This window comes from Prionailurus viverrinus, chromosome B4 (genome assembly GCF_022837055.1).
Source record: "Prionailurus viverrinus isolate Anna chromosome B4, UM_Priviv_1.0, whole genome shotgun sequence".
Classification (NCBI taxonomy): Eukaryota; Metazoa; Chordata; class Mammalia; order Carnivora; family Felidae; genus Prionailurus; species Prionailurus viverrinus.
The window spans coordinates 132,234,136-132,258,776 of record NC_062567.1 but is presented as its reverse complement, the minus strand read 5'-3'; the positions used below and the strand labels follow the sequence as shown (position 1 = coordinate 132,258,776).

The following is a 24,641-nucleotide window of genomic DNA, read 5'->3' as shown; positions in this document are numbered from 1 at the left end:
AGAGCCTGGAGCCTGTTTCTGATTCTGTGTCTCCCTCTCTCTCTGCCCCTCCCCCGTTCATGCTCTGTCTCTCCCCAAAAATAAATAAACGTTGAAAAAAAAAATTTTTTTTAAATAAAAAAATTTAAAAATTAAAAAAAAATTAAAGAGGGAGAGAGAAAGATCTCTCACCTCTCTATATACATGCACCAAGGAGAGGCCATGTAAAGCCATAGTGAGAAGGCAACTATCTACAAGCCAGGAAGAAAACTCTTACCAGAAACTAAATCAGCCAGAACCTCGGTCTTGGACTTTTGGCCTCCAGAACTGTGAGAAAATAAATTTCTGTTGTTCAAGCCTTCCAGTCTGTAATATTTTGTTATAGCAGCCAGAGCAGACTTAAAACATCCTAATCCCCAGAATTTGTAAATGTTACGTTTTTTAGAAGAGGATCTTCGCAGTTGTGATGAAGTTAAGGATCTTGAGAGGAGATCATCCAGGAGTTTACAGTGGGCCCTAAATCCAATAATTAATTGTCTTGAGAAGAGACACACAGAGTAAGAGGCAGCGATTGGAGTGACGGTGCCGACGATGCCACAAGCCAACGAACACCTGCAACCACCAGAGGCTGGAAAGAACAAGGAACTGATTGCCCTCTAGAGCCGGAGGGCCTTCTGACATCTTGATTTCAGACTTCGGGCCTCCTGAAGTTGTTTTAAGCCATCAGGCTTGTGGTCATTTGTTATGGTAGCCACAGAAAACGAATATGCCCCAAAGAAACATTATCTCATAGTCTCTGTGCATCAGGAATCCAGGCACAGCTTAGCTAAGTTACCCTGGCTGAAAGTCTCTCGTGAGGTTGTGGTTTTCTCAAGACTCACTAGGTTCTGAAAGATCTGCATCCACGCTCACCCACGTGATTGGTGGCAAGATTCAGCTCCTCAAAGACTAAGTGAGCCCACGTTGGGCTCTGCACTGAGTGTGGAGCCTGCTTGGGAATCCTCTCTCTCTCTCTCTCTCTCTCTCTCTCTCTCTCTCTCTCTCTCTCTCGTAAAATTTAAACAAATAATTGGCTCCAAGATGTCCCATGGATAGGCCAGGCAAAGCAACAGGTAATTATGGTTGGCAGTGCTTGAGAAGTGAAGAGCTGGGGATGTTTTTTCCATGAAGTGTGTTCATGGGCAGCAGAGTCCCTGCGGGGCAGATGCCCAGTGATCAGCTCCCTTCCTTGTGACCTAAAGGACTTGAATAATAGTGTCCGGTGTAAGGGTAGGGCTAACCTGTAGCCTTAAGAAATAAGAGCTTTGTTTTAACACTATAGGTTAAGAGATAACAGCCTTATCCTATCAATCAAGGGATGGATTAGCACTTGATTGGATTGGGGCAAGGGTCTGTTTGAGCTGTTTCCACCTGGGAACTATTCCTTTGTTCTGTTCCCAGGTGATAATATGACGATGTGGTAGGCTATAAAAACTCTGTACCCTGGCTGTTCGAGACCCACTCTGGTCAAGAGTGTCGGTCCCGATCAATCAGTTTGCCTTGCCTCTCATTGCAATAAACTTTGTTGTGACTGTCACTGGTGCCCGTAGCATTCTGTTTCAGGAGTCATGTGGATGCAACATCCGGTGCAGAGCACCACCCCACCCCACAAACAGTTGAGGCTCAGTTTGAGCATCCTTCCTCGATCAGAATTAACTTAGACTAGGGCAGGACAGAGTCACGACAGAAACCTCAGTAAACCCTACTGTGAGGAACTGAGAAGAGAAATGTGTTTAGGAGATGACATTGGGTTGACCCACAGTCCTCAAATCTTGAGTACCATAGAGTAGAAGTGGCTTCTACCCCACCCACAAAGTATCCCAACCTCCAAAAGGGGACACTCAGACAACATATGCCAAAAATGTCGGAACCCCACAGGCCCAAATAACCAATTTTATTAGAGACTTTGAGGGTGAGCAGACCACTCTCACGCCTTCTCTTCTGTGTTCTGAGAACTCTGGGCCTCCGGCCTACTTTCTAAAGCCATGCTGGAGCAGAAAACATCTCAAATGCTTCATAAAACCAAACTTTTGGGGGGCTGATGGATTATGTGGGGCTCCATTTAGGTTCTCAGGTTCCCCTTGACCCTGGAAGCGCTCTGCCTTGGGAAGAGCAGCCCCAGCATAGCAGTGACCTAGTGGCTGAAGGTCCCTCTCCAGAGAAGTATGGACTCCAGGGCTGTGCTCCCTCACATGTCGGTCACCCACTTTGGGAAGCAGGGTAGGATCAGGACCCCTCAGGCTCAGGTTGGGGACTGAGTGCTGAGCCTTGGCCAGGTGTGGAGACCAGGATACCTTGTTTAAAAGGGTCATGCTCCACCTTGCTGCAGCAGAGTGAAGACTATCTTTGAAGCTGGAGGTGTTTGTGGAACAGGAGGAAGGCTGCTGCCCAGCCCCTCCACTCTCTGCAGACTCCAGCCTCCCTCTCCTCCCATGTGGAGGCAGCTGACATTTAAGTCCGGGGGACTTAGGAACCTCCCAGGATGTGCACTCCTTTCTCCAGTGGTCGTGGCCTGCCCTGAAGTATGAGGTCCTCATTCTGCAGGGAGCCCTCTCTGCCATCTGGGAGACTCCTGGCCTGACTGTTTTCCTGTCCCTGTTGTTGTCACTGGGACAGTGAGCCTCTCTGGAAGGCTCTTGGCCACACCAGCTCCTAGACTGTGCTGCGGGCCTAGGGTTCCTGTGAGCAGTGGGCTTGGCTCTAGGAGGAGCCTCTTCTTGGACAGTCTGTGGTTCTCTGGCGCCTCCTGGAGGCCTGACTCTCCCAGGCTTTTTGGAATGGATGGAAATGCCCATGGGCTTGCACCGGTGTGGCCCACATTTCTCCAGAGCTCTGGCCTGTGTAGGAAGTTTTGAGCTTTGTCTTTCTGGGGGTTGAACCCTCTGGGACCTCTCAGTTGACTTAAGGTCTGGCCTGAAGCCCTTGGCCTCACAATGCCTTTCCTGCCATTGTTGGAACTCACAGGCTGTGTATAATCCAGGGAGCCTCACCCCAGCAAGGGGCAGTGGGCAAGGTCCTAACAAGTTAAAGAGCAAATGGGACTCCAGGATCCGCTGGGGGAGGCCCCATTTCAGGTGTGCAATCTTCCGTCGCATGAGGGACTCCAGGAGGAGTTTTTGGCTCTTTTTGAGGACTGGCCACTTGGGCATGACAGTGAGGACAATGGGAGCACCCACCAGAGCTGTGGCAGCTTGGGGGGCTTGGCCACATGAGGTGGAGGGGCAGACTGAGGGAAGGCCAAAGGAAGCAACCAGAAACTGTAAATTCTGGAGCTGCCGAGTCAGGCCAGGAGCCTTTCCTGGATCCACCTTTTTATCCCTTTGTTGGCTTCTCTGGGCTTCAGGTGGGGGCTGCTGGGAGGCTAGACTGACCTCCTCTCTGTGTTGCTTGGCAGAGGCTGTGCTCTGGCTGGCCAAATGCTCTCCCTCCCCACTGGCAAACAGGAAGTGTTGACAGGGGGCAGAGGCCACTGCTTGTTCCTGTTCCATGGCCCTGTATCCACAGCCTGTGAGGGCTGGGGGCCCCCCGCCCCCAGAAGAGTCAGCTGGGAGACTGCCTTTAGCAGCATCCTTTCCTCTGACCTGCTCCTTGTCTCCTCCTCTTGGAACGTGAGGACCTCCGGCCTCCTCAGCTCTGCACTTTCTCAGGCTCCCCACAGCCTGGATTTCAGCAGCCTCATCTCCAGCCTTGTTCTGGTTCCCTTGCCCTTGTATCTGGATCTCTCCATCAATTTCGCTTCTTAACAGTCCCTGGCAATCTCCCCCAGGAGCCTGGGTGTCTGTACCATCATCACCTGCGGTCCCTCTCAGGTTTGTCTTCTGTTGTGTGTGAGTGTCTGCACCATGCTCACATCCCCTCTGCTCCTGGTTCTTCCACCCTGATGAACAGCTCTTTTCATTAACTTTGCTATTTATCAGTCCCTGGGACCCTCCCCTAAGTCCCTGGGGCTTTCCACCATCCTCACTTCCAGCCTGTCTCTGGCTTCTCTTCCCCAATGTCTGATTTTCCTCCTTCTTTCCTCTAGTCCGCTCCCAATTGCTCCTCCCTGCAGAGTGGCTCTCTCCAGTTTCATTATCTAACTGTCCCTGGTTCTCTCTCTCAGGCCTCTGGGTCTCTACAACATCTTCACTTTCAGCTTCTCTCTGGTTTCTCTTCTCTGGAGCCTGAAGTTCGGTTCCATTCTCACCTCCTGTCTGCTGCTGGTTCTTCCACTCTGATAAATGGGTCTCTCTATCAATAACACCTTTTAACTGGCTCTGGTTTTCTTCTCCAGCTTCCCAGGTCTCCGTATCATCCTCACCTCCAGCTTCTGTCTGACTTGTCTTCTCTGGAGCTTGAATCTCTGCTCCATTCTCCTCTCCAACCTGCTCCTCTTTCTTCCATTCTACTGAATGGGTTTCTCCATTAATTTTACTTGTTAATTCTCCCCTGTTTTCAGCCTCAGATGCCTCTGTGTTGGCACCATCCTTGCCTCTAATGTATTCCTGATTCTTCCACTTGGGTGTATGAATCTTGCCATTAATTTTACTGCTTAACTGACCTTGGTTTTCTTCCCCAAGTTCCAGGGCCTCTTTGCTATCTTCATCTTTAACCCCTCTCAGATTTCTCATCCCTAGTGCATGAACACCTATATTATTCTCATCTCCACACTTCTCCTGGTTCCTCCTCTCTGGTGGATGGGTGTCTACATGAGTTTCATGTCTTACTTGTCCCTGGTTCTCTGCCTCAGGAGCCAGGGTATTTATACTGTCCTCATCTCCATCTTTTCTCTGCTCTCTCTTCTCTGTTGCCTGAGTTTCTGCTCTGTGTTCACCTCCAATCTGATCCTGATTCCCCCAACAGGGTGTGGCAAACTCTCTGTCAATTTCACTTCCACTCTGGTCTTGATCCCCCCAACATGGCATCTCACATTCTCTGTCAATTTCACTTACTGCTGGTCTCTGGTCTCCCCACCATGGTGCCTGGATCACGACCCAATCCTCCACTTTTATCTCCCTAAGGTTCTTCCTTCTAGATACCTGGGTTTCCCCAGCATCCTTCCCCTTTCTCAGGCCTTGGTTTCTCCACCCCACTAGAAGTTCATGTTTTAGTTGTTTCCAAATCTCTCCCCTACATGCTTGGATCTTCCAAGCTTTCTCACTTCCACCTTGATCCTGCTTCTCCTGCCCTAGGGTCTGGATCTCTGTAACATTCTCACTTCCATTGCATTCCTGTTTTCTCCACCCCAGGGCCTGGGTCTCCACACCCTCCTCTCTTTTTACTTCTCCCAGGTTCTCCCTCCCAGATACCTGGGTTCGCACAGCATTCTCACCTCCAATATGGGCCTTGTTTCTCCTCTCTTGTGCCTGAATTTCTATACCAGTATCATCTCTAATCTTGTCTTGCTTTCCCCACCCTGAAACCTGAGCCTCCTTACCATTCTCACTTCTAGTCTGGCCCTGCTTCCCCAATCCTTGGGTGTGGGTCCCTCCTTCATCCTCTCCTCTGGCCTCTTTCTTGTTCTTCTCAAATGCCTGGGTCTCTACAGCATCCTCATTTCTACTCTTATCCTGGTTCCCCCACTTTGGTGTTTGAGTCTCTGCATCAGCTTTACATCTTAAATGTTCCTGGTTCTCTGCTGTATGTGCTTGGGTTTCAGGAGGATTCTCACCCTCAGCCTCCCTCTTGTTTCTATTCTCTAGTTCCTGAATTTTAGCTCTATTCTCAATTCCCATCTGGTCCTGGCTCTTTGGCCCTGGTGTCAGGATATCTCCATCAGTCTTACTTATTACTAGTCTCTGGCTTCTCCACTCCAGGACCTTGGTCTCTGCATCATCCTCCATCTCAGAGTTCACTGGGAGCTGCCTTCCAGCTGCCTGGATCTCCCGAGCATCCTCCCTACTGCTCTCTGTCCAGTTCCCCCACCCTACAGCCTGGGTCTCTCTACTATCCTCTCTGCCTAGCACCTGGTTTTCTGTCCCTAGTGCCCAGGCCTCTTGTGGGCAGACCCAGGACTTCCAGGGGGACACTCCCACTTGGTTGGAAGGACCCGGCAGGAACTCTCCGGAGCAGAAATGCACCCTCTGAGATGAAAGGAGGTTTGAGAGAGAGGTGGCTAACGTCATGGGTGTGAGGTGGGACCTCATGCTAACAACAAGCTCCAGTGGCACCAGTTCTTCCTGGGAGTGGACAAACAGCTGCTCAATCCTTTGGTACATGTCCAGGGAAGGGGATGGTGGTCTGCAAATCAGGCGAGACTGCTCTTCACTGAGACACCAGGGTACCGGCCGTGCTTCCCGAGCACTGTTCTGAGGGAGCATACAGGTGCTTGAAAAAGAGGTGGTGCAAAAGATGGGATCAGAAGGAGTGTGGAAATCCCAAGGTGGGGCCTGACACGGGTGCTGCCAAGAGACCAGGTATCGGGTCCATGATTCCTGGAGGCTCCTCCGGTGTTCATACATCTTCTTTTGTGACCGTTGTTGGACGTGAGCATCCAGGCCACGGAAATCTCCAGGACTGAAGAAGAATTCAGGGGTCAGCCTCAAATAAGTGTCATGTCTCGTGGAGGGCACCGCCCACTTCTGCGGTGGCATCTGTAGTTGAGAATGGAGAAACGAAATCCTTGCTCACACACTGTCTCATCTAATTCTCACAGATTAGAATTACAATTCCCATTATCCAGATGGGGATTCTGGGGCTCAGAAAAGAGGGAATCATTTCTTTTAGGGTATTCATTCAAGACCAAAAAAGAGTTTACTCCAGGCCAGGCACTATTCTAGATGCTGGGGTTACCAGCATGAACAAGACAAAGTCCTTCTTGGGAGCTATCTTCCAGATATGGAAGACATAATAACCAAGTATACAACATGTTAGGTATGAAAAGTGTTTGGGTGGAAATAAAAGTGGAGTGGCGATGGGGTTAACCTCTTTAGAAAGGCTGGTCACAGAAGGCCTCTCATTCTCAGAGGAGGTGACATTTGACTGGAGACCTGAGTGAAACAATGGGCAACTAGGTGACATCTGAAGAAAGAGCACTGAAGGCAGAGGAGACATTAGTGCAAAGGCCCTGGGGTCAGAACAAGGCCACGTGCATAAGAACATCAAAGAGTCCCTATGCCCAGAATGAAACAAGTGATGAAGAGAGCCGTGGGAGATGAGGTCAGAGAGAAATATAGGACAAATCATGCGGGGCCTTGGACTTATGGTTAGGAGTTGGTGTTTTATTCTGAGTTTGACAGGGAGTGTACCTGTAAGAGCTGTTTCAGAGCTTTGAGGGGCAAAATTCTATGATCCTTTTTAAAAATTGGTTCTTGGGATACCTGGATGGCTGTCAGTTAAGCATCCGACTTCTGCTCAGGTCATGATCTCATAGTCTGTGAGTTCAAGCCATGTCGGGCTCCGTGCTGACACTCTGTGTCTCCCTCTCTCTCTGCCCCTCCCCCACTCGTTCTCCCTCTCTGTCTCTCTCTCTCTCTCTCTTTAAAATAAACGTTACTGGGGCGCCTGGGTGGCGCAGTCGGTTAAGCGTCCGACTTCAGCCAGGTCACGATCTCGCGGTCCGGGAGTTCGAGCCCCGCGTCGGGCTCTGGGCTGATGGCTCAGAGCCTGGAGCCTGTTTCCGATTCTGTGTCTCCCTCTCTCTCTGCCCCTCCCCCGTTCATGCTCTGTCTCTCTCTGTCCCAAAAATAAAATAAATAAACGTTGAAAAAAAATTAAAAAATAAAATAAATAAAATAAACATTACAAAAATTTTAATTAAAAAATTGGTATTTAGGGGCACCTGTTGGGATGAGCACTGGGTGTTGTATGGAAACCAATTTGACAATAAATTTCATAATAATAAGAAAAACATTGGTTCTTGCTCACAAGCATAGTGTAAGGCCTAAGCCAGGTGCAAAAGAAGACCTACCATGCCCAAACTAGTCTATGTTATTAGGAATCAGCATAGTTATGACTGCAAACTTCTGGGCTGCAATCGTGGTCTGATTCTTAATCTGGATGCCACACGTGGATGTATTCAATTTGTGAAAAGTCACTGATCTATACACCTATAATCTATGTACATGTATTATCCTTGGATTAAACTTTTAAAAGAGAATGAGAAGGAAAGAAAGAAGGAAGGAAGGAAAGAAAGAAAGAAAAAAGAAAGAGAGAGAAAGAAAGAGAGAGAAAGAAAGAAAGAAAGAAAGAAAGATCATTTTGTTGGCTGCATGGAACATTGTACTTGGCTGAGAGAGACTGCAGGAACCAGGCAGAAGGCAGTGCTACAGTGTAGGTGAGACATGAGGGAGCCTTTGCCCAAGGGACTGTGGGGAGGTTTCGAGAAGTGATCAGATTTGAGGTATGGCTAGCAAGTAGAGCCCATAGGACTTGTAGAGGCAGAGTGAGAGGGAGGGAGGGAGGGAGGGAGACTAAAGTGACTGCTGGGTTTGGGGCCTGGCGATGCTCCCCCTGACCAGTCTAAGTTCCCCCGTTCCCACACAGGGCAGAGAACAGGGTCCTCATAACAAGTGAATGAGCCAATCGTGGTTGCCCGTGGGAAGGAGGTGTGTGGGGGCGCCCTCACCTTGGTGACCTTCCTCGTGCTGGGGTGAGTCCTGGTGACCCAGTGCCAACAGCTCTGGACCTGCCAGATCAGAAAGAGGCAGAGCACAAGCAGGTTGCCACAGCACCGAGGGTCCCTGCAGCTGCGATCCTCAGAAAGTAGGCCCTGCACTGGCTCCCACTCAGGGCCCTGGAACGGTCCCACCACAGCACAGGCGCCCAGCAGTGGCAGCAACATGACAAAGCTTCAGTGAGCAGGTGGTGTCAGGGAGATGGAGGGCAGGACTGCGATGGGTGACCCAGCCAGTCTGGGGTGTGGTAATCCCCGCCACATAGTGCCCCTGTCACTGAGGCTACCTCACAAAGGAGCCACAGCTAAGCTAGTTCCAGCTCCTGAACCTGGCACCAGAGCTGGCTAACATGTCCTCAGTGCAGGCAAGGACAGCACTGGGGGACTGCCCAAAAGGAAGGAAGAGGTAGAAGAATTCATTTTATTTATTTTTATTTCCTTTTTAGAAGAATTCATTTTAAATATCCCGCCTTCTGGAACAAAGAGATTATATTCCCCCCCATGTGTGATGGGGTGACGTAGCCGCGGTCTGTGTGATTTCTTTCTTACTATTCAGTGCTTTCGTCCACATGTCCATCTGTCTATCCAACACCAGACACTTAACGAACACTGTATTGAACACATGTATCCTTGTTTGATCATCACGCATCCCTTCCTCTTTGCTCACAGTATTTTGGTTTTCTGTCGGGGATTACTTTTGCCATCTCAGGATCTGTGTTGGTAGGAGGATAAATGCCACCCTTAAGATTGCCTTTCACCCAAAGGTTATACTCAAAATTTTAAATAATGGAGCAGGAAGGGACATCAGTCAATCAGAGGGGCCAGGCCTTGACCCTTTAATCACAGCATTTTAAGTGTTACTGAGCACCCCAGGAGAGGGGCATCACCTACTTACCAACCAGCTGTGATGTACTTCTCTATATTAAGAACCCAATATGCCACACGATGTATCCTGACTGAATCACCCCAGCTTATACCTGATACTCTCCCACAGAACAGAGATGCAAGGTGGGAATAGGAAGCTGGTGAGAAAAAGACAAAGAAAAGGAGCCCGTGACAGCTAGGAACTGACCCAGTTCTATCAGTTAAGACTCGGTGTTGCTAGGAGCTGGCCTGACACTCACAGCTGGGCCTCAGTATTCTCCTGTTCAACATAAACGATTTCATAGAACATCAACAACAGAGAAAACCATTCTGCGATAATCAAGACAAGAACAATGTCACTCTTTAATTATGTTTGAACAGAGACAAAAACATGAACATTATTGAAGCCACAAAAATCACCAAATCCCCCTTATCCTGTCTAAAATGAGCGACTGCTATTTCTTTACCACTTACAGCATTAGCCCCACTTGATTCCTTCCACCATGTCGATAAGATCATTAAGATGCCCAATCATAGAACTATTCACATTTCCTGATGACATCTAATCAGAGCAGATCCCGGTTCCTTGAACCCTCCTCCAAATCACCTAATAGAACCCCAATCCTACAGTAAATCCTTTCAAACACCCTCTTATTGAGAAGACTTATCATTTCCCATGGTGTGCATTCTCCCTTGATGCAGTAGGTATTAACACTTTGGGTGTGTTCCCAGTAGTCCTTGGCTGGAGGGCACTAACAGTGGAGTGAGACTGTGGGACTGGTTCTGCTCTCACAACCAGCTCCCCTGGAATCTGTGGGCTCCATGACAGAGTTTTTTCCTAAACTCCATTTTGATTGCTTGCTAGCAAAAATCCGTAAGTGGAACAGGTACCTCCTTTGGGCCAGTCATAGTGCTAGAAGATAGGTATCCAAAGTACCCAAGGCATCTACAAACCCTGCTCTCATAGAGCTCTCAGTGTAGTTCAAAGGTGGACACTGAATAAAAGGAAGTTTGACAAGTGCCATAAAGGGCAAATACAGGGGGTTTGTGGGTCTATCCAGCAGGGGCAGTTACCTGGTCTGGATGATCAGGGAGGCTTCACTGAAGAGGTGATGAGCAGGAGCTAGCTAAGCAAAACAGTGGAACACAGTGCACACAACAAAGGGTGATAGATGGGGTTGGAAAAATTGGGGTGTGCTCAGGGGAGGAAAAGAAAGTGGGTAGAGCTGTATTATGGAGATGGGGGTGAGGACTGGTGGAGTGGGTCCTAGTAAGCCATGGCAAGGATTTAGAGTTTTAAGCACAGAAGTGTATAAAAAACAAATTTCTAAGACAAATTGATCTTGAGCATATGTCAACATACTAACTTACTAACAAGGGAAACAACAAAATACAAAAGGGGGAGCTAGCTCTAAGAGAATTTGGAAATTGAGTTATATAATTGGGAAGCAGATTAATTAGGTGAAGTGTACTGTCTCCTTACTCATGGAAATAAAAACATCAAGTCCCATCAGTCTTCACTGAAGAGACCTGGGATATGATGGTCCAAAATGCCAGGTAGGCCAAATAACAACGGGAAATTGTTATAAAGGACATCAAAAAAGCTAGGATGCCTGGGTGGCTCAGTTGGTTGAGCGTCCAACTCTTGATTTTGGCTCAGGTCATGATCTCACAGTTCATGGGATCGAGCCCCGTTGGGCTCTGTGCTAACAGTGTGGAGCTTGCTTGGGATTCTCTCTCTCCCCTTCTCTCTCTACCCCTCTCTCTCAAAATAAGTACTTTCTCTCTCAAAAATAAGTAATAAAAAGCATTTTTTAAAAAGGACATCAGGGGCACCTGGGTGGCTCAGTCGGTTGGGCGTCCGACTTCAGGTCGGGTCACGATCTCACAGTCCGTGAGTTCAAGCCCCACATCAGGCTCTGTGCTGACAGCTCAGAGCCTGGAGCCTGCTTCGGATTCTGTGTCTCCCTCTCTTTCTGGCCCTCCCCTGCTCATGCTCTGTCTCACTCTCTCTCTCAAAAATAAATAAACATTAAAAAACATTTTTTTAATATATAAAAAAAGTAAAAAGGACATCAAAAAAGCAAATGATAAGGACATGTCTATGACTGTAAATTGAATAAGGTTTAATTCCCCAACAATGGTGGCTGATATATCTAACTAATATGGAAACATGAAACAGGACCTGAGAGGTGAACAGCAGTATCCAAACCACAGGTTTTACTTTTTTTTTTTTTTTAGAGGGTGGGGGAAGGGGCAGAGGGAGAGGGAGAGAGAGAATCTTAAATCAGGCAGCATGGAGGCTGATACAGGGCTTGATCTCAAGAGCCTGAGATCACGACCTGAGCTGAAATCAAGAGTCGGACACTTTATCAACTGAACCACTCAGGTGCCCTGTCACAGGAGCTACTCTTAAACAGGAAGCATCTGTGGGTATTTCTCAATTCGGAGACAAATTTTGTTCTTCAACAAGTCGTATGTGAGGTGGGGTGCCTGGGTGGCTCAGTCAGTTAAGCATATGACTCTTGATTTCAGCTCAGGGCATGATCTCATGGTTCCTGATATTGAGCCTCACGTTGGGCTCTGCACTGACAGTGCAGAGCCGGCTTAGGATTCTCTCTCCCTCTCTCTCTCTCTCTGCCCCTCCCCTGCTCATGCACACACACTCTCTCTCAAAATAAATAAACTTAGCAAAATGATTTGCATGAGGTGAAGTTTGATGGAGGAATTTTTGGTGTAATGAATGTTCCATCCTGGAGCCAGTTCAAACCCATCACGTTGCCCCATACCACAACCGGTTTCAAGCATAGCAACCAGACGGAGTGGAAGCAACCCAGGCCAATAGCCAAAATCCCAAGGTCCAGTTCTGGTTCAGCCACTGCCTCACTCTGTGACTTTGGGCAAGGAGCTTCCCTTCTCTGGGCCTTAGTATCTATAAAATGAAGAGATTGCTGCATGATTCCTAAGGGTCCTTCCAGGTCTCTACTAGGTTTCCGAAATAGTTAACTGGAACTAGCATATAATGGTCTAGTTCGGGCTGATCCCAGTGGTCCCGAGATGTGCCTGGTATCACGTTGGAGAGAAAAGAGTGAGGGCCGTAACAATCAGGAAGGACTTCTTGGAGGTGGTGAGGCATGAGTCTAGCTTTGAATAATGGAGATTTGGAGCAGCCTAGAGAAAAGAGCAGTGTGCTGGCCAAAAGAAACTGCTTGTCCTATGACATCTCCAAACTCAACCTGACAGAAACTCAACCCTCACCCCCAAACCTGTTCTTCTTCCTGAATTCCCTACTCAAAGGATTCCATTTCTGGTGGACTCCACACTTCCCACCAAATTTTCACAAGAATATCTAAATATGGAGGAAAACATTTAGGATTAACCATCATTATCTCCATACCGTTCCCTCACCAGTGTAGGGTAAAAAAAAAGATGATTTTGAAAGCTCAAGAATATGCTTAAAGATAAATAGGCAATGGAATGATGACATCATTGAAACCTTTCGTTCTGGGTGTTTGTCCGTGTGTGTATGTATGAATGTTTCATTTATTCTCCCTGACAGAAATGTGTGGTATGATGATAACAAAAACAGCAAATTACCGTCCCTCGCCTAGAAACGACTTGGTTCCCCTGTGGGCGCCCTTGAAAAACGAGGTCCGTCCGCCTGCAATGGCGTCACTTCCGTTTCCTGCCGCGCGTGGCCATTTCCACTCCTCCAGCGCGACCTTCCGGCCGAGGCGCGCGCTCCCGCTCTGACGTCAGCTGCGCTCCCAGACGGGTGGCGAGACCGCGGAGTCGCAGCTATGGTGAGTGCGTGCGCGTGGTGGAAGGGCTGGGAAGCTCGAGACTCCGGGACCGGTTCACTCACTAGGCTGCCGGGGCTTAGAACGTACGCTGTCTCGATCGCCCGGCCCGGGGTTAGAGCTCCAGCGGCCGCGGAGTCCCAGCCTCCTCCCTCGAGTTAGAATTCGGACCGCGGCGGGGCCCCAACGGCCCCGCTCGAGGTTAGAACTCGGAAAGCCTCAGGGTCCCAACAGGCTGTCGGGGGTACTTTGCAGCTACTCTGCGCGTGGCTGGAAGCCTCCGGGGAGTGAAGGAGTCCCGGCCCAGGGTGGGAGGAAACAGACCAACCCACGTGGGAGAGAGTAGAAAGTTGGATGAGAAAACCAGGCTCCGTCTTTTTTATTTCTGTTGTTGGGGATCGCTAGAGGATGGTGGGGAACCCTGAATTCAAATCAGCCTCCCCTACCCCACTTGCCCATTTGTCGATGTTCAAGAGAGGGAGATCTAGATCTCCATGGGTCTGAGCCTTAGTGCCCAACCCCGAGTTACACGTGCCGGGGACTTGGCGTTTGAGGGCCTTTGGCGGCTGTGGTAAATGTGGAGTGATTCCGAACCCCGGCTTGGGTTCAGGAATGGTTGCTGCGAGGCGGCAGTCTCAAATCAGAGGTCTCGGTAGCACCACGTGCGGCTTCTCTAAGCTGTTGGTGATCTCCAACCTTTAATCAACTCCTGTAGCTTGGTAGCTAGTTTTGTTTGGTACTTGGTAAGGAAAGAAGAGTTTACAAAGCACTTCCACTAACATAGGGAGGTTTAATCCTTCCAACGGAGCGTGGATCCCGTTGGGCAGCTTCCTCCTTTCCTTCCCCCTACCCCCTATTTTGAAGTTAGTATGTGGCTGAGCCTTTAACTTGAAGCTTCTAAACCAGTGCTCATTTTACGGAATTCTACGGAACGTTCTGGAATAGGATGGTCTCGAGTTAAACTTAAGAGAAATTTTCCTCGGGGTCCATGAGTGGCTCGGTCGGGTAGGCGCCGGACTTCAGCTCAGGTCATGATCTCACCTTTCCTGAATTCGATCTCTGAGTTGGGCTCTGTGCTGACAGCTCAGAGTCTGGAGCTGCTTCAGATTCTATGTCTCCTTCAGTCGGTCTGCCCCTCCCCGGCTCGCACTCTGTCTCTCAAAAAGAAACATTAAAAAGAGAGAAATTTTCCTCAACTGTAAAATGGGGATAAAAGATGAATGAGAGTGTTGGAAAGATTTAAATGAGAATGCATATTAAGCACCTAATCCTAATACTTGGTGCGGTGTTAATGAGCACGCCTTGTTAAATCCAAACCTTGCTGGGTTTTGTTTGTCTGGTGTACAGGGAGACCAAATAGATCAAGCTAGGGATCAAAGTTAGCTAGCAGTATTATTTCATTCGTTCACTCATATAAATAACCCTTGAAAAACTTAAAAGGAATAAATACAAAGCAAAATTTCAGTTACTATTTATGAGCTAGGTAGTTTGTTTTAAAGTTGAGCCAACTTTTTATTGTTGACTAATACTGAAACAATAAGGTGAGGCCTCTTTAGTCGTTTGGGCTCCTGAAGTCTTCCCTTTTTGTGCATTTAATGTTTTGTTGAGAATTGAGAATCCCAAGTTCCAGAGAGTTGCTGTTGGAGCTGCAATTTAAAGTAGACTTTTGAGGAGTGATTGGGATTAAAGTGTTGTTGAGCCCTTTTATGTTTAGGAGAAGGGCACCAGTGTGGATGAGCATTAGATTTTGATAAGTCAAGGACATGTGTTGTGGTCTCTGAGGTAGCCACCAAAAGAATAAAGATAACATAATTCCAAGCCAATAGAGGGAATAGTAGAGTGAAAAAATAATAAACCCAGAGGAAGGAAAGAAAGAAAATGAAACATAGCAGTTAGAACAAATAGAAGGCTCAAAAGAAGGAAGATTTGAACTTAATGTTATCAGTACTTAAATAAATATAGGAGACTAAGTGCTTCCGTTAAAACAGATTAAAGTAGAAAGAATGGTAAATGTATACCAAGTTAAAAGGTGTGATGTAGCCTAAATATAAACATCAAAAAGAAGTAAGTTTTAAGGTGAAAGGCATCTGAAGATAGTGGCTAAAAAAAGGTATGTGCTTCAGATTCAGTGTCTCCTTCTCTGTCAAAAAATAAATAAACATTAAAAAAAATTTTTTTTTAAGGGGCGCCTGGGTGGCTCGGTTAATTGTCTGACTTCAGCTCAGGTCATGATCTCATGGTTTGTAAGTTCGAGCTCCATGTGGGGCTCTGTGCTGACAGCTCAGAGTCCTGGAGCCTGCTTCAGGGTCTGTGTCTCCTTACTCTCCCGTTCGCGCACGCGCTCTCTCTCTCTCTCTCTCTCTCTCTCAAAAATAAAGATTAAAAAAAATTTTTTTAATAAGGTATGAATAAAATAAAAATTATACAATTATAAGAAGAAATGGACAAATATGCAATTATATAGCATTTAAGTATATAAATGATAGTTGGTGAATCCAGAACATCAGTGTGGAAAGAGGATTTGAACAACACCACCATTAAATTTGATCTACTGGTCATAGTGAATCTAGTGAACAAAATTATGGAAATTTGAAAACAAAACTAAACAATAGTGAGAATACCACACACAACAGCTAAAGTATTACCTGGATCTTAAAATGCTTATGTTGGAGGGAAAGGAGCTATAAAAAGGTAGGAAAAGAATGAAAAGACAAAACACCAAAGAAAAGCAGAAATTACTGAAATAGCAAACAGATCTGACTTATAGGATGGACAGAATCAGAAGATTTTCTCTGAAAAGTCCCCTCCAGCGAGATTAATCAGGAAAATAAGCAAAAGAGATGAAAGTGAGGAGTAACAAACATGAAGAAGTTATAATCTTCAGATATTAAAAAGGATATTAGAACAATTTGATAGCTATAAATACAGAAACTGAGATGAAGTGAACAAATGCCTGAAAAAAAGTGTATCAAAACCAATTTAAGTAGGAATTTAAAACGAATAAAGAAATTTAAAAAAATTTTTAACAGGGGGGGTGGCTGCATGGCTCAGTCTATTAAGTGTGCAACTCTTGATTTCGGCCGGAGTCATGATCTCATGGTATGAGATTGAGCCCCACAGCTCCTGAGCTGGCAATGTGGAGCCTGCTTGGGATTCTCTTTCTTCCCCTTCACTGCGAGCTCGCTCTCTCTTCTCTCTCTCTCAAAATAAATAAACATTAAAAATTTTTTTGACCTGAAAAAAAACGTATACCTAGTTGTTGTTTTTTTAAAAACCCTATACCTAGTTTTTAAAATAGCTTTATTGCAATAATTTATGTACTATAAGAAGTTCACCTGTGTGAAGTGTATAATTCAGTGGGATTTCATATATTTACAGAGCTATGCAACCATTGCTATAGAATTTTAGAACATTTTTATCATCTCTTCCCCCCAAGAAACCTTATGTCCATTAGCTAATGGATATAAAATTAAAAACCTACTTAAGTTGGTTTTATCTCAGGAATGCAAACTTCGTTTTAACATTAGAAGAACCGTAAAAAATTAAAGGAAAACATTTTTCATCTGAGTCAGCACAAAATCTGATCGAATTCAACATCAATCTGTATAAGAAGAAATTCTTTTTTGGGGCGCTTGGGTGTCTCGGTCAGTTAAGTGTCCAACTTCAGCTCAGGTCATGATGTCACGGTTTGTGAGTTTGAGCCCCACATCAGGCTCTGTGCTCACAGCTCAGAGCCTGGAGCCTGCTTCTCATTCTGTGTCTCCCTCTCTCTTTCTCTCTGCCCCTCCCTGGCTCTCACTGTCTCTCTCAAAAAAATAAGCATTAAAGAAAAAAAATTTTTAATGTTTGTTTATTTTTGAGACACAGACCACGCATGGGGGAGGGACAGAGAGAGAGAGAGAGACACACAGAATCCAAAGCAGGCTCCACCCTGTCAGCATAGAGCCTGACATGGGGCTCGAAGAATTTACAAACCATGAGATTATGACCTGAGCTAGAGTCGGATGCCTAACCGACTGAGCCACCCGGGAGCCCAAGAAATTCTTAATATAGTAGGAAACAGTGAATTTTCTTAGCCTGAAATATCTAGGAGTAAATCTAAAAGATATTAAGCCTTTTGTAAAAATTGTAAAGCCTTACTGAGAAGTACCGAGTTAAGCATATATGTTTAAATTGACAGAGCCTGCATACTAAAGGTCCTTTACCCAAATTGGGATTGTATCAAATCTACGTATCAGATTATCCCAGCACATTTTTGTGGGCCTTGAAAAGCTGATTCTAGAATGTAAGGAGAAGAGCAGACCAATAATGGGGAGACCTTTTTCTCACTTCTTCAGGGAACTCTAGCCCTCACTTAATTCCACATCACCCTGGAACCACTGCAGTTTCAGGGACCAGGCGTTTGGTGCAAGCTCACGCTCGATGTCACTTCCGCTGACGTCACCACTGCGTCACTTCCTGCTTCCTTGCGGGTGGGTCATTTCTGTGTCCTTGCGGTGCTGGGCAGGAGACCACCGAGGCAGACGCGATGGTGAGTGCTCCCACCGGGGCGTCACCCATGGGTCACCACTTAAGACTGGGGTGCCGCGCGCTGCGTGCCGCGGTCCAGCCTCCAAAACCGGGGTTAGAGCGGGCCGCAGCGGGCGAACCACGCGTTGCTCGCGATGGTAACGTGCGGTGCATCCAAGTTTTATATATAAATACATATATTTGTGAAAAGAATCACAGGGAAAACAAATGAGAAATTAATGAAAATGCTTGAACTCGAGAGGTAGGGATGAGGAAGAAGGAATGGTTTAAGCAGGCCCCTCCCAATTTGTTCCCTAAATGGTTTATTTTGAAGCAAAGCCAGTGACGTAGCATTTTATTCATAGGTGATAAAGTATGTATCTGTAAAATCAGGATTTTTAGCAACTGCAGTGCCATTATAATACCCCAAAATGTAATAATTCCTTAGTATCAAATATCTAATATCAGAATCAAAGGCTTGATCAGATTTTTCTTCTTTCCTTTTGTTTTTCCCCAAGAATACTTGGTCATAGATGTTTTTGTTCTTCAAGAGGGGCAGTGATCACATGGTATCTTTTATGATATTGGTAGCTGTTAATGTCTGGATCCATTAATCTGTGTCTGGATTAATTGATGAATATGGGTTGCAAGATGGTGGGATTTGATTGACTCGTTCCTTTAGTAGGTGGAGTAGTGATACAGTCTGTACGGGAAAGGCAGGATAAATGCTTTACTGTTTGCCAGTTTTCAAAACAGTTTTAGTTCACTAACAGCTTTGACTTTGGAACCATGTAGATGTGTTACATATTTGAAAAGTAAAATCTTAATTTTTTTTAACAAGCTGAATACAAAGGAACCCTAATTGTATATCAAACTGATAAACCACAGGGAAATACTAATTTGAATAACTTGAATATCGTACTCTGACTGGGTGGCCTTAGTTGGATATATTGTAAGAACAAAAGGAAATTTTGACCTTGGTGAGCTTGTTGGTAGAGGTACCAACCATTTTTGTTGGTACCGACCATTTTGTATGGATGTAGGGTCGGATGAATGAGAAAATATTTTGATGGATTCTTACCGAGGACAGAGGAAGATTTGAATATTGAATGGGAAATGGAGAGAGAACTCTGTGCTACATTTCTATAAATGCCTTAATTTTTATTTCAGTAAATTTGGGGTGGAGTGTGGAAATCCCAAATTTAAAAACTATCCCCATGTGACTCAAGTGGATACTGAGCCATGAGAACCTATTAATAATCCATTTGCTACAATATTACCAAGCAAGAGAGGCAAATAAAAGTATATCGGCTTTAGTGTACATCATTGGACTATGTAATTGCTAAAATTCTTTTATTCTAATATATTTCAGTTTTTCTGAGTTGGGAATAGGCAGCCAGTGTCAGTCACTAAGTGTCTTTCTGAGGGCAGAGGAACAGGGAAGCTGATCACTATCTCTCTGGGTTGTTGATTATAAAGTATTTTGTGATTTGTCCGGAACAACTTCTGGTTCAGTTTGACTGATGGTTTGATGACTTCCCCCACTTCCCGCCCCATAGACTGAGGCTGATGTAAATCCGAAGGCCTACCCCCTTGCAGACGCCCACCTCACCAAGAAACTACTGGACCTTGTTCAGCAGTCATGTAACTACAAGCAGCTTCGGAAAGGAGCTAATGAAGGTAAGGCAGCCAGAGGGTGCTTCAGGTAGAGTGATCAGGCACTGGCTCTGGTTTAGATGTCCAACTTGGAAAGAGGGCTGGACACTTGATTGGGACCAGTGGGAGGACTTAAGAGCAGCGTTTTGGCAGTAGCTGCTAAAGGTTAACGGTGTAGGCATTCTTTTAGACCCAGTTATTCACATCTATCTTGTGAGGAGAATGAGAGTCGGGATTTGAACTTGGGCAGTGTGGCTCCACGGTCTGTGCTCTTGTTCATACTCCAGCATTAACAGAGTGTGGTCTGGGGACTAGCACTGGGCCACAGAGATATAAGCCATCAGGAGTAAGTGTTTAAACAGTGATATGGGGTGCTGATTTTTCTTCTAAGTTGCATGTGGTGTGAGCCTTCCAGAAATACTGCTTGTGACAGACTGGGATGGTAAAACCCTGATCCTTGATCACAGAGTTTGAGAAATGCTGTACTGCAAAGCCCGTGTGAACGCTGTTCCAGTCAACCAGGCAAGAGGTGGTAGTGACTTGGACAAAGTATGGTAGCAGAGAAGAAAGAAGCGGTCTGTTTCAGGATGTGTTGTGACAGAGCCGATGGGTTTGATGGAGGGTTGGAGAAAGGCATTGAGGGTGGCTAATTGGTGATTAAATCCCATATCACTTACCAAGGCCACACTGTAAGACAGAGGATTGCTTGTGCCTGGGGATTTTTGCTCAGAAAGCACTTGTTTCTTTCCCTTGGAAATTGCTTTTTTGTGGCTTCCATGCCCAAGCTCCACCCCCATCCCAGTCACTTATTGGGCCTCGTGTCCTCCTCTCTTCAGCCACCAAAACCCTCAACAGAGGCATCTCTGAGTTCATCGTGATGGCTGCAGACGCTGAGCCGCTGGAGATCATCCTTCACCTTCCGCTGCTATGTGAGGATAAGAACGTGCCCTACGTGTTTGTGCGCTCTAAGCAGGCCCTGGGGCGGGCCTGTGGGGTCTCCAGGCCTGTCATCGCCTGTTCTGTCACCATCAAAGAAGGCTCACAGCTGAAGCAGCAGATCCAGTCCATTCAGCAGTCCATTGAAAGGCTCTTAGTCTAAACCGGCGGCCTGTGCCCCACTCCTCACTGAGTCCTCCCCTTGGGGTTGTGTATCATATTGTCTGTGTTAGCATGTAGTACCTCCGGCCACGTTCTCTTGTTATATCACAGTACTAAATCCGGGTTTTGCATTTTTGTATTAGTTTTGTTTTACGGGGTGTTATCCATATATTAATCCTCCACCCAGCCCAGTCTCCCATTCTTCTCTGCCATCTTATCCTCCCTTTTGAAAAATGAACTAATGCGAAGAACAGGCGGAGACAGAGTGGTGATACCATTCAAAGGCAGGGAAGAGCCAGGATAGAGATCTCGTTCCAGCTTTCAGGCGCTGACTTCCCCTTGTATGCAGGACCTGATGGATGTAAACACCATTCACTTTGTATCCCTCATGCCTGGTGTACAAAATCATTCCATAAACGTTTGCTCTCTATGGAGATTATGTAGCATTTGGGGAGAAAGCATGTATCCTGTGAGGTTATTAGGTGTATGTCCAAGTGTCGTGTGCTAATCTGCCCCTGCCGTTTGCTTCGGTAATGTGGTATTGTTCCCCCTCTCCCCCAACTCCTAACCGTGCCCCTGAGGGCAGCAGGGCAGCAGCATAGCAAAGATGTGCTGCAGAATTCCAGAAGCTGCCTGAGCAAGTTAGACATGGGGCAGTTGACCTAGGTCTTGAAGGAGTCCAGGGTGTCAAGAGAAAAGAGAATCAACTGATGCTGAAATGAAGAAGTCTCATGAGTCCCGGAGGCCTGACTGGAGTGCAGGAAACATCCTCTCTGGTGAATACAAAGGTCTTCAGTGGACAGTTGGTACCAGCTCTGAAAGCCATGACCCCTGTTCCCTGCCACAGTGTGGGGCAGGTGTATTCTTCATCACATCAGAGGGACATGCTCGTGTGCCATTCTCGTGAGCATTCTAATAAAGAGATATATTCATATTCCAGTTTAAAGAAAGTGTGGTTCTTGATAGGTATCCAGCTAATACCTGAAATGAAGAACTGTTGCGCATTCTTAGAACAGTGATAGCTTCTCAAACTTTCCACCAAGAGGCTGTGAAAAAGCCATTACCTCTGGTGGTTTTCTAGCAGCTCAAATTGTCTTGTACTGACATGATCACTGACGTGTTGCTCTCACTCTACAGAGGGTTTCCCTGCCTCAGCACTAAGGATGTTTTGGGCTGGAAGATTTTTTATTTTTTAACATTTTAAAATTTAGGGGCGCCTCGGTGGCTCAGTCGATTAAGTGGCCGACTTCGGCCCAGGTCATGATCTCGCGGTCCATGAGTTCGAGCCCTGCGTCGGGCTCTGTGCTGACAGCTCAGAGCCTGGAGCCTGTTTCAGATTCTGTGTCTCCCTCTCTCTGACCCTCCCCTGTTCATGCTTTGTCTCTCTCTGTCTCAAAAATAAACGTTAAAAAAAAAAAATTTAAATCCAAGTTAGTTTACATATAGTGTAGTAATAATTCTAGGAGTGGGCTGAATGATTCTTTATGGGAGAGGGGGGCCCTGTATGCTGTACAATGTTTAGCAGCATCTCTGGCCTTTACCCACTAGATGTCAGTAGCAATCGTCTCCCTCCCCGAAGACACTGCCAGGTGTTCCGGTGGCAAAGTCACCCCTAGCTGAGAACTGTTGCAGAATTAGGGCTGCTAGTAGCCTTTGCCACATGCTAGAGAGTTAGGGGTTGTGGTGGGGAGGTGATGACGGAAGCCACTTGTTAACCTGAGGGAAAGCACTGTGAGATCCTTGTATCTCAGCAAGAGAAGTTTTCTTCCAGGGTATAGATAACTGAATACCATAATAGTCAAATTAGTGCAGGTTATATTTAGTGTTGTCCTGGCCAGCTTGGGCCAGTGTGCACGTTTCAGTAAGAAGCATATGTAGGAAATCCAGAAACCACCCTATCCTGCTAAAGTGTTGTGTGCCTACTGGGCTAGTCATTTCCTCCAGGTGACTCCAATGTTTAGATACCCCCATCTCCCCACCCCGACCCCGCCAACCTAAGCAGCTTTATATTTGTAGGTGGTGGGGTTCAGGTTGCTTACTATGTTTTGTCCTATATGTACATTTATAATCATACTTTAAAAGAACAAAATAATTTGGGTGGAGGAAGATCAAGTTCAACCTCCACTTGGTTGGAAACTCAGCCTTATCCACTAGAGCTTTAGGAAGTGAGGTGGGGCAGGGGCTCCTGGGATCTACACCCCTAGTACCCACTTTACTCTGGAGTTAGCTCAGTTGCCACAGCTACATTTTAAGCCTTCAGAGGCCAGGGTGCCCATTTATGATCCTTTGAAAAAACTGGCTCTTCTCCCTGCTCCTAATGGCCCCCCTGCCTGTCCTGTGTCTGCATCTCCACCATGTTCTGTCTTCACTCAGTGTTTCACATTTGGTTTCTTGAACATTCCAAACGTACTTTCTTCTTGTTGGTTGTATCTCACGTTCCTTTACTGCACTGGTGGCTTTCTTCTCATGCCAGTCTTAATTCAAGTATCACTGCTGTAGGACCTTTACAAACTACCTCATTTCTTTCCTTTTCCCCCAGCACTGTGACATCCTATTTTTAGCTGCTTCTTTACTAACATCTGAGGTGGTTTTCTGATCATTAACCCTCATTAGCGAGCAGGAACTTGTGTGATACCCTAGCACCTATAGCAGTGCCCTAACATAGATGTTTCAAAAGTGTAGAATGATGGGGCACCTGGGTGGCTCAGTCGGTTGAGCGTCCAATCTGACTTTAGCTCAGCTCGTGATCTCACAGTTCGTGAGTTCCAGCCCGTGTCAGGCTCTGCTGACAGCTCAGACCTGGAGCCTGCTTCGGATTCTGTGTCTCCCTCTCTCTGCCCCTCTCCTCACACTGTCCCTCCCTCTCTCAAAAATAAATCAACGTTAAAAAAAAAATTTTTTTTTAATGTAGAATGAAGAATTCCTAAAGGGTAGACACACAAGCAAGGAAATCTAGTAATTTCCAGCCAGCCACCTATGAAGTTGGTTGCAGAATTTTGCATTTAAACATTTTTGTAGAGAAAATCAGGTCAATCATCAGGTCTGAAAGGTTCCTCTGACCCCAAACACACAGTGGTTAGGAACTTCTGTTCTAGAGTGCAAGTTTCCTGAGTGGACTAAGATTAAGGAGTGTTTTTATATTTACAATAGTGACCTTGGTAAAGGTCATCTGTAATACGTTAAGTACTAAACAATGCATTTCCATTATCGTTAAGCCCAAACTATGAGGGCTTAAAGGTGGTGAGGAAGGAAGAGGAACTTGTTCTCAGCACGGTATCCCCGAGTCCCTCTCAATGTCAGCTAAGTTACATTTTGAAAAATCTCTGCCCCACCCCCACCCACCATCCCTTTTCTATCCTCTCTGTCCCTTTTCTGCTCTTTCTGCTGCTACTGCTTTTGAAGAATTAGCCTGAGAGAAGGAAGGAAAGCATCTGGAAGGATTTGCATCCTCCATGGATGGCTGGAGATTCAGGGTCTGTAGGCCGTGTGTCTTCCAGGACTAGAATGAGCATCTCATGAGATATAGGACGGGTCAAGTTACTCTTGTAAGAGATTTTCACTTTGGGATTCTTTGTTCTCTGAGTGTTTAAGGTGTTTTGTTTTTACTTGGAAAGCAGATATTATATTCTTGTTTGGCTTTCTTTCCTTATGTGGGGGAGAGGGAAGTTAATTCTCCGATGGGAAGAGATGCTTTTGAGGATTAACTTCCCTCTAATTCTTCAAAAGCAATAGCAGCAACAAAGAGAAGTCACCCTGCTCCTCTTCCCCTTTTCCTAATGCTAGGCCCTCTCCTCACCCTACCACAGCTTCCCTGAAAAAACACGAGGAATAACTCCTTTCACGTATGCTGGAATCCAAATTCTCAGGGCAACAGAAAATGTATCTTCATGTACCTGAATGTCACGTTAAGAGGAATGCAGCATGAAAGGGGCTGCCAGTCACTCATGAAGCAAATGGTACCACGGGGCGCCTGGGTGGCGCAGTCGGTTAAGCGTCCGGCTTCAGCCAGGTCACGATCTCGCGGTCCGTGAGTTCGAGCCCCGTGTCGGGCTCTGGGCTGATGGCTCAGAGCCTGGAGCCTGTTTCCGATTCTGTGTCTCCCT

The 24,641-nt window shown here is 46.4% G+C and overlaps 2 protein-coding genes across 3 annotated transcripts; one reads left to right on the top strand and one right to left on the bottom strand.

The window, feature by feature from the left end:
* Window positions 1-1,880: 1,880 nt before the first annotated feature.
* Window positions 1,881-8,834, bottom strand: LOC125169491 (uncharacterized). The gene is made up of 2 exons (XM_047864889.1): window positions 8,564-8,834; window positions 1,881-6,590 (listed from the first exon to the last, which is right to left on the bottom strand). Exons 1-2 carry the CDS (start codon window positions 8,777-8,779, stop codon window positions 1,989-1,991), a joined length of 4,818 nt encoding a protein of 1,605 aa, XP_047720845.1. The 5' UTR covers window positions 8,780-8,834; the 3' UTR covers window positions 1,881-1,988.
* Window positions 8,835-13,194: 4,360 nt separating this feature from the next.
* Window positions 13,195-21,472, top strand: SNU13 (small nuclear ribonucleoprotein 13). Of its 2 annotated transcripts, none has more exons than XM_047867633.1 (3): window positions 13,195-13,278; window positions 19,344-19,464; window positions 20,277-21,472. In XM_047867633.1, the coding sequence occupies exons 1-3, from the start codon at window positions 13,276-13,278 to the stop codon at window positions 20,537-20,539; spliced, it is 387 nt and encodes a 128-aa protein (XP_047723589.1). In that variant the 5' UTR covers window positions 13,195-13,275; the 3' UTR covers window positions 20,540-21,472. The 2 variants fall into 2 exon arrangements, with proteins under 2 accessions (XP_047723589.1, XP_047723588.1); XM_047867632.1 differs by lacking the exon at window positions 13,195-13,278 and adding an exon at window positions 17,628-17,806.
* Window positions 21,473-24,641: the final 3,169 nt, after the last annotated feature.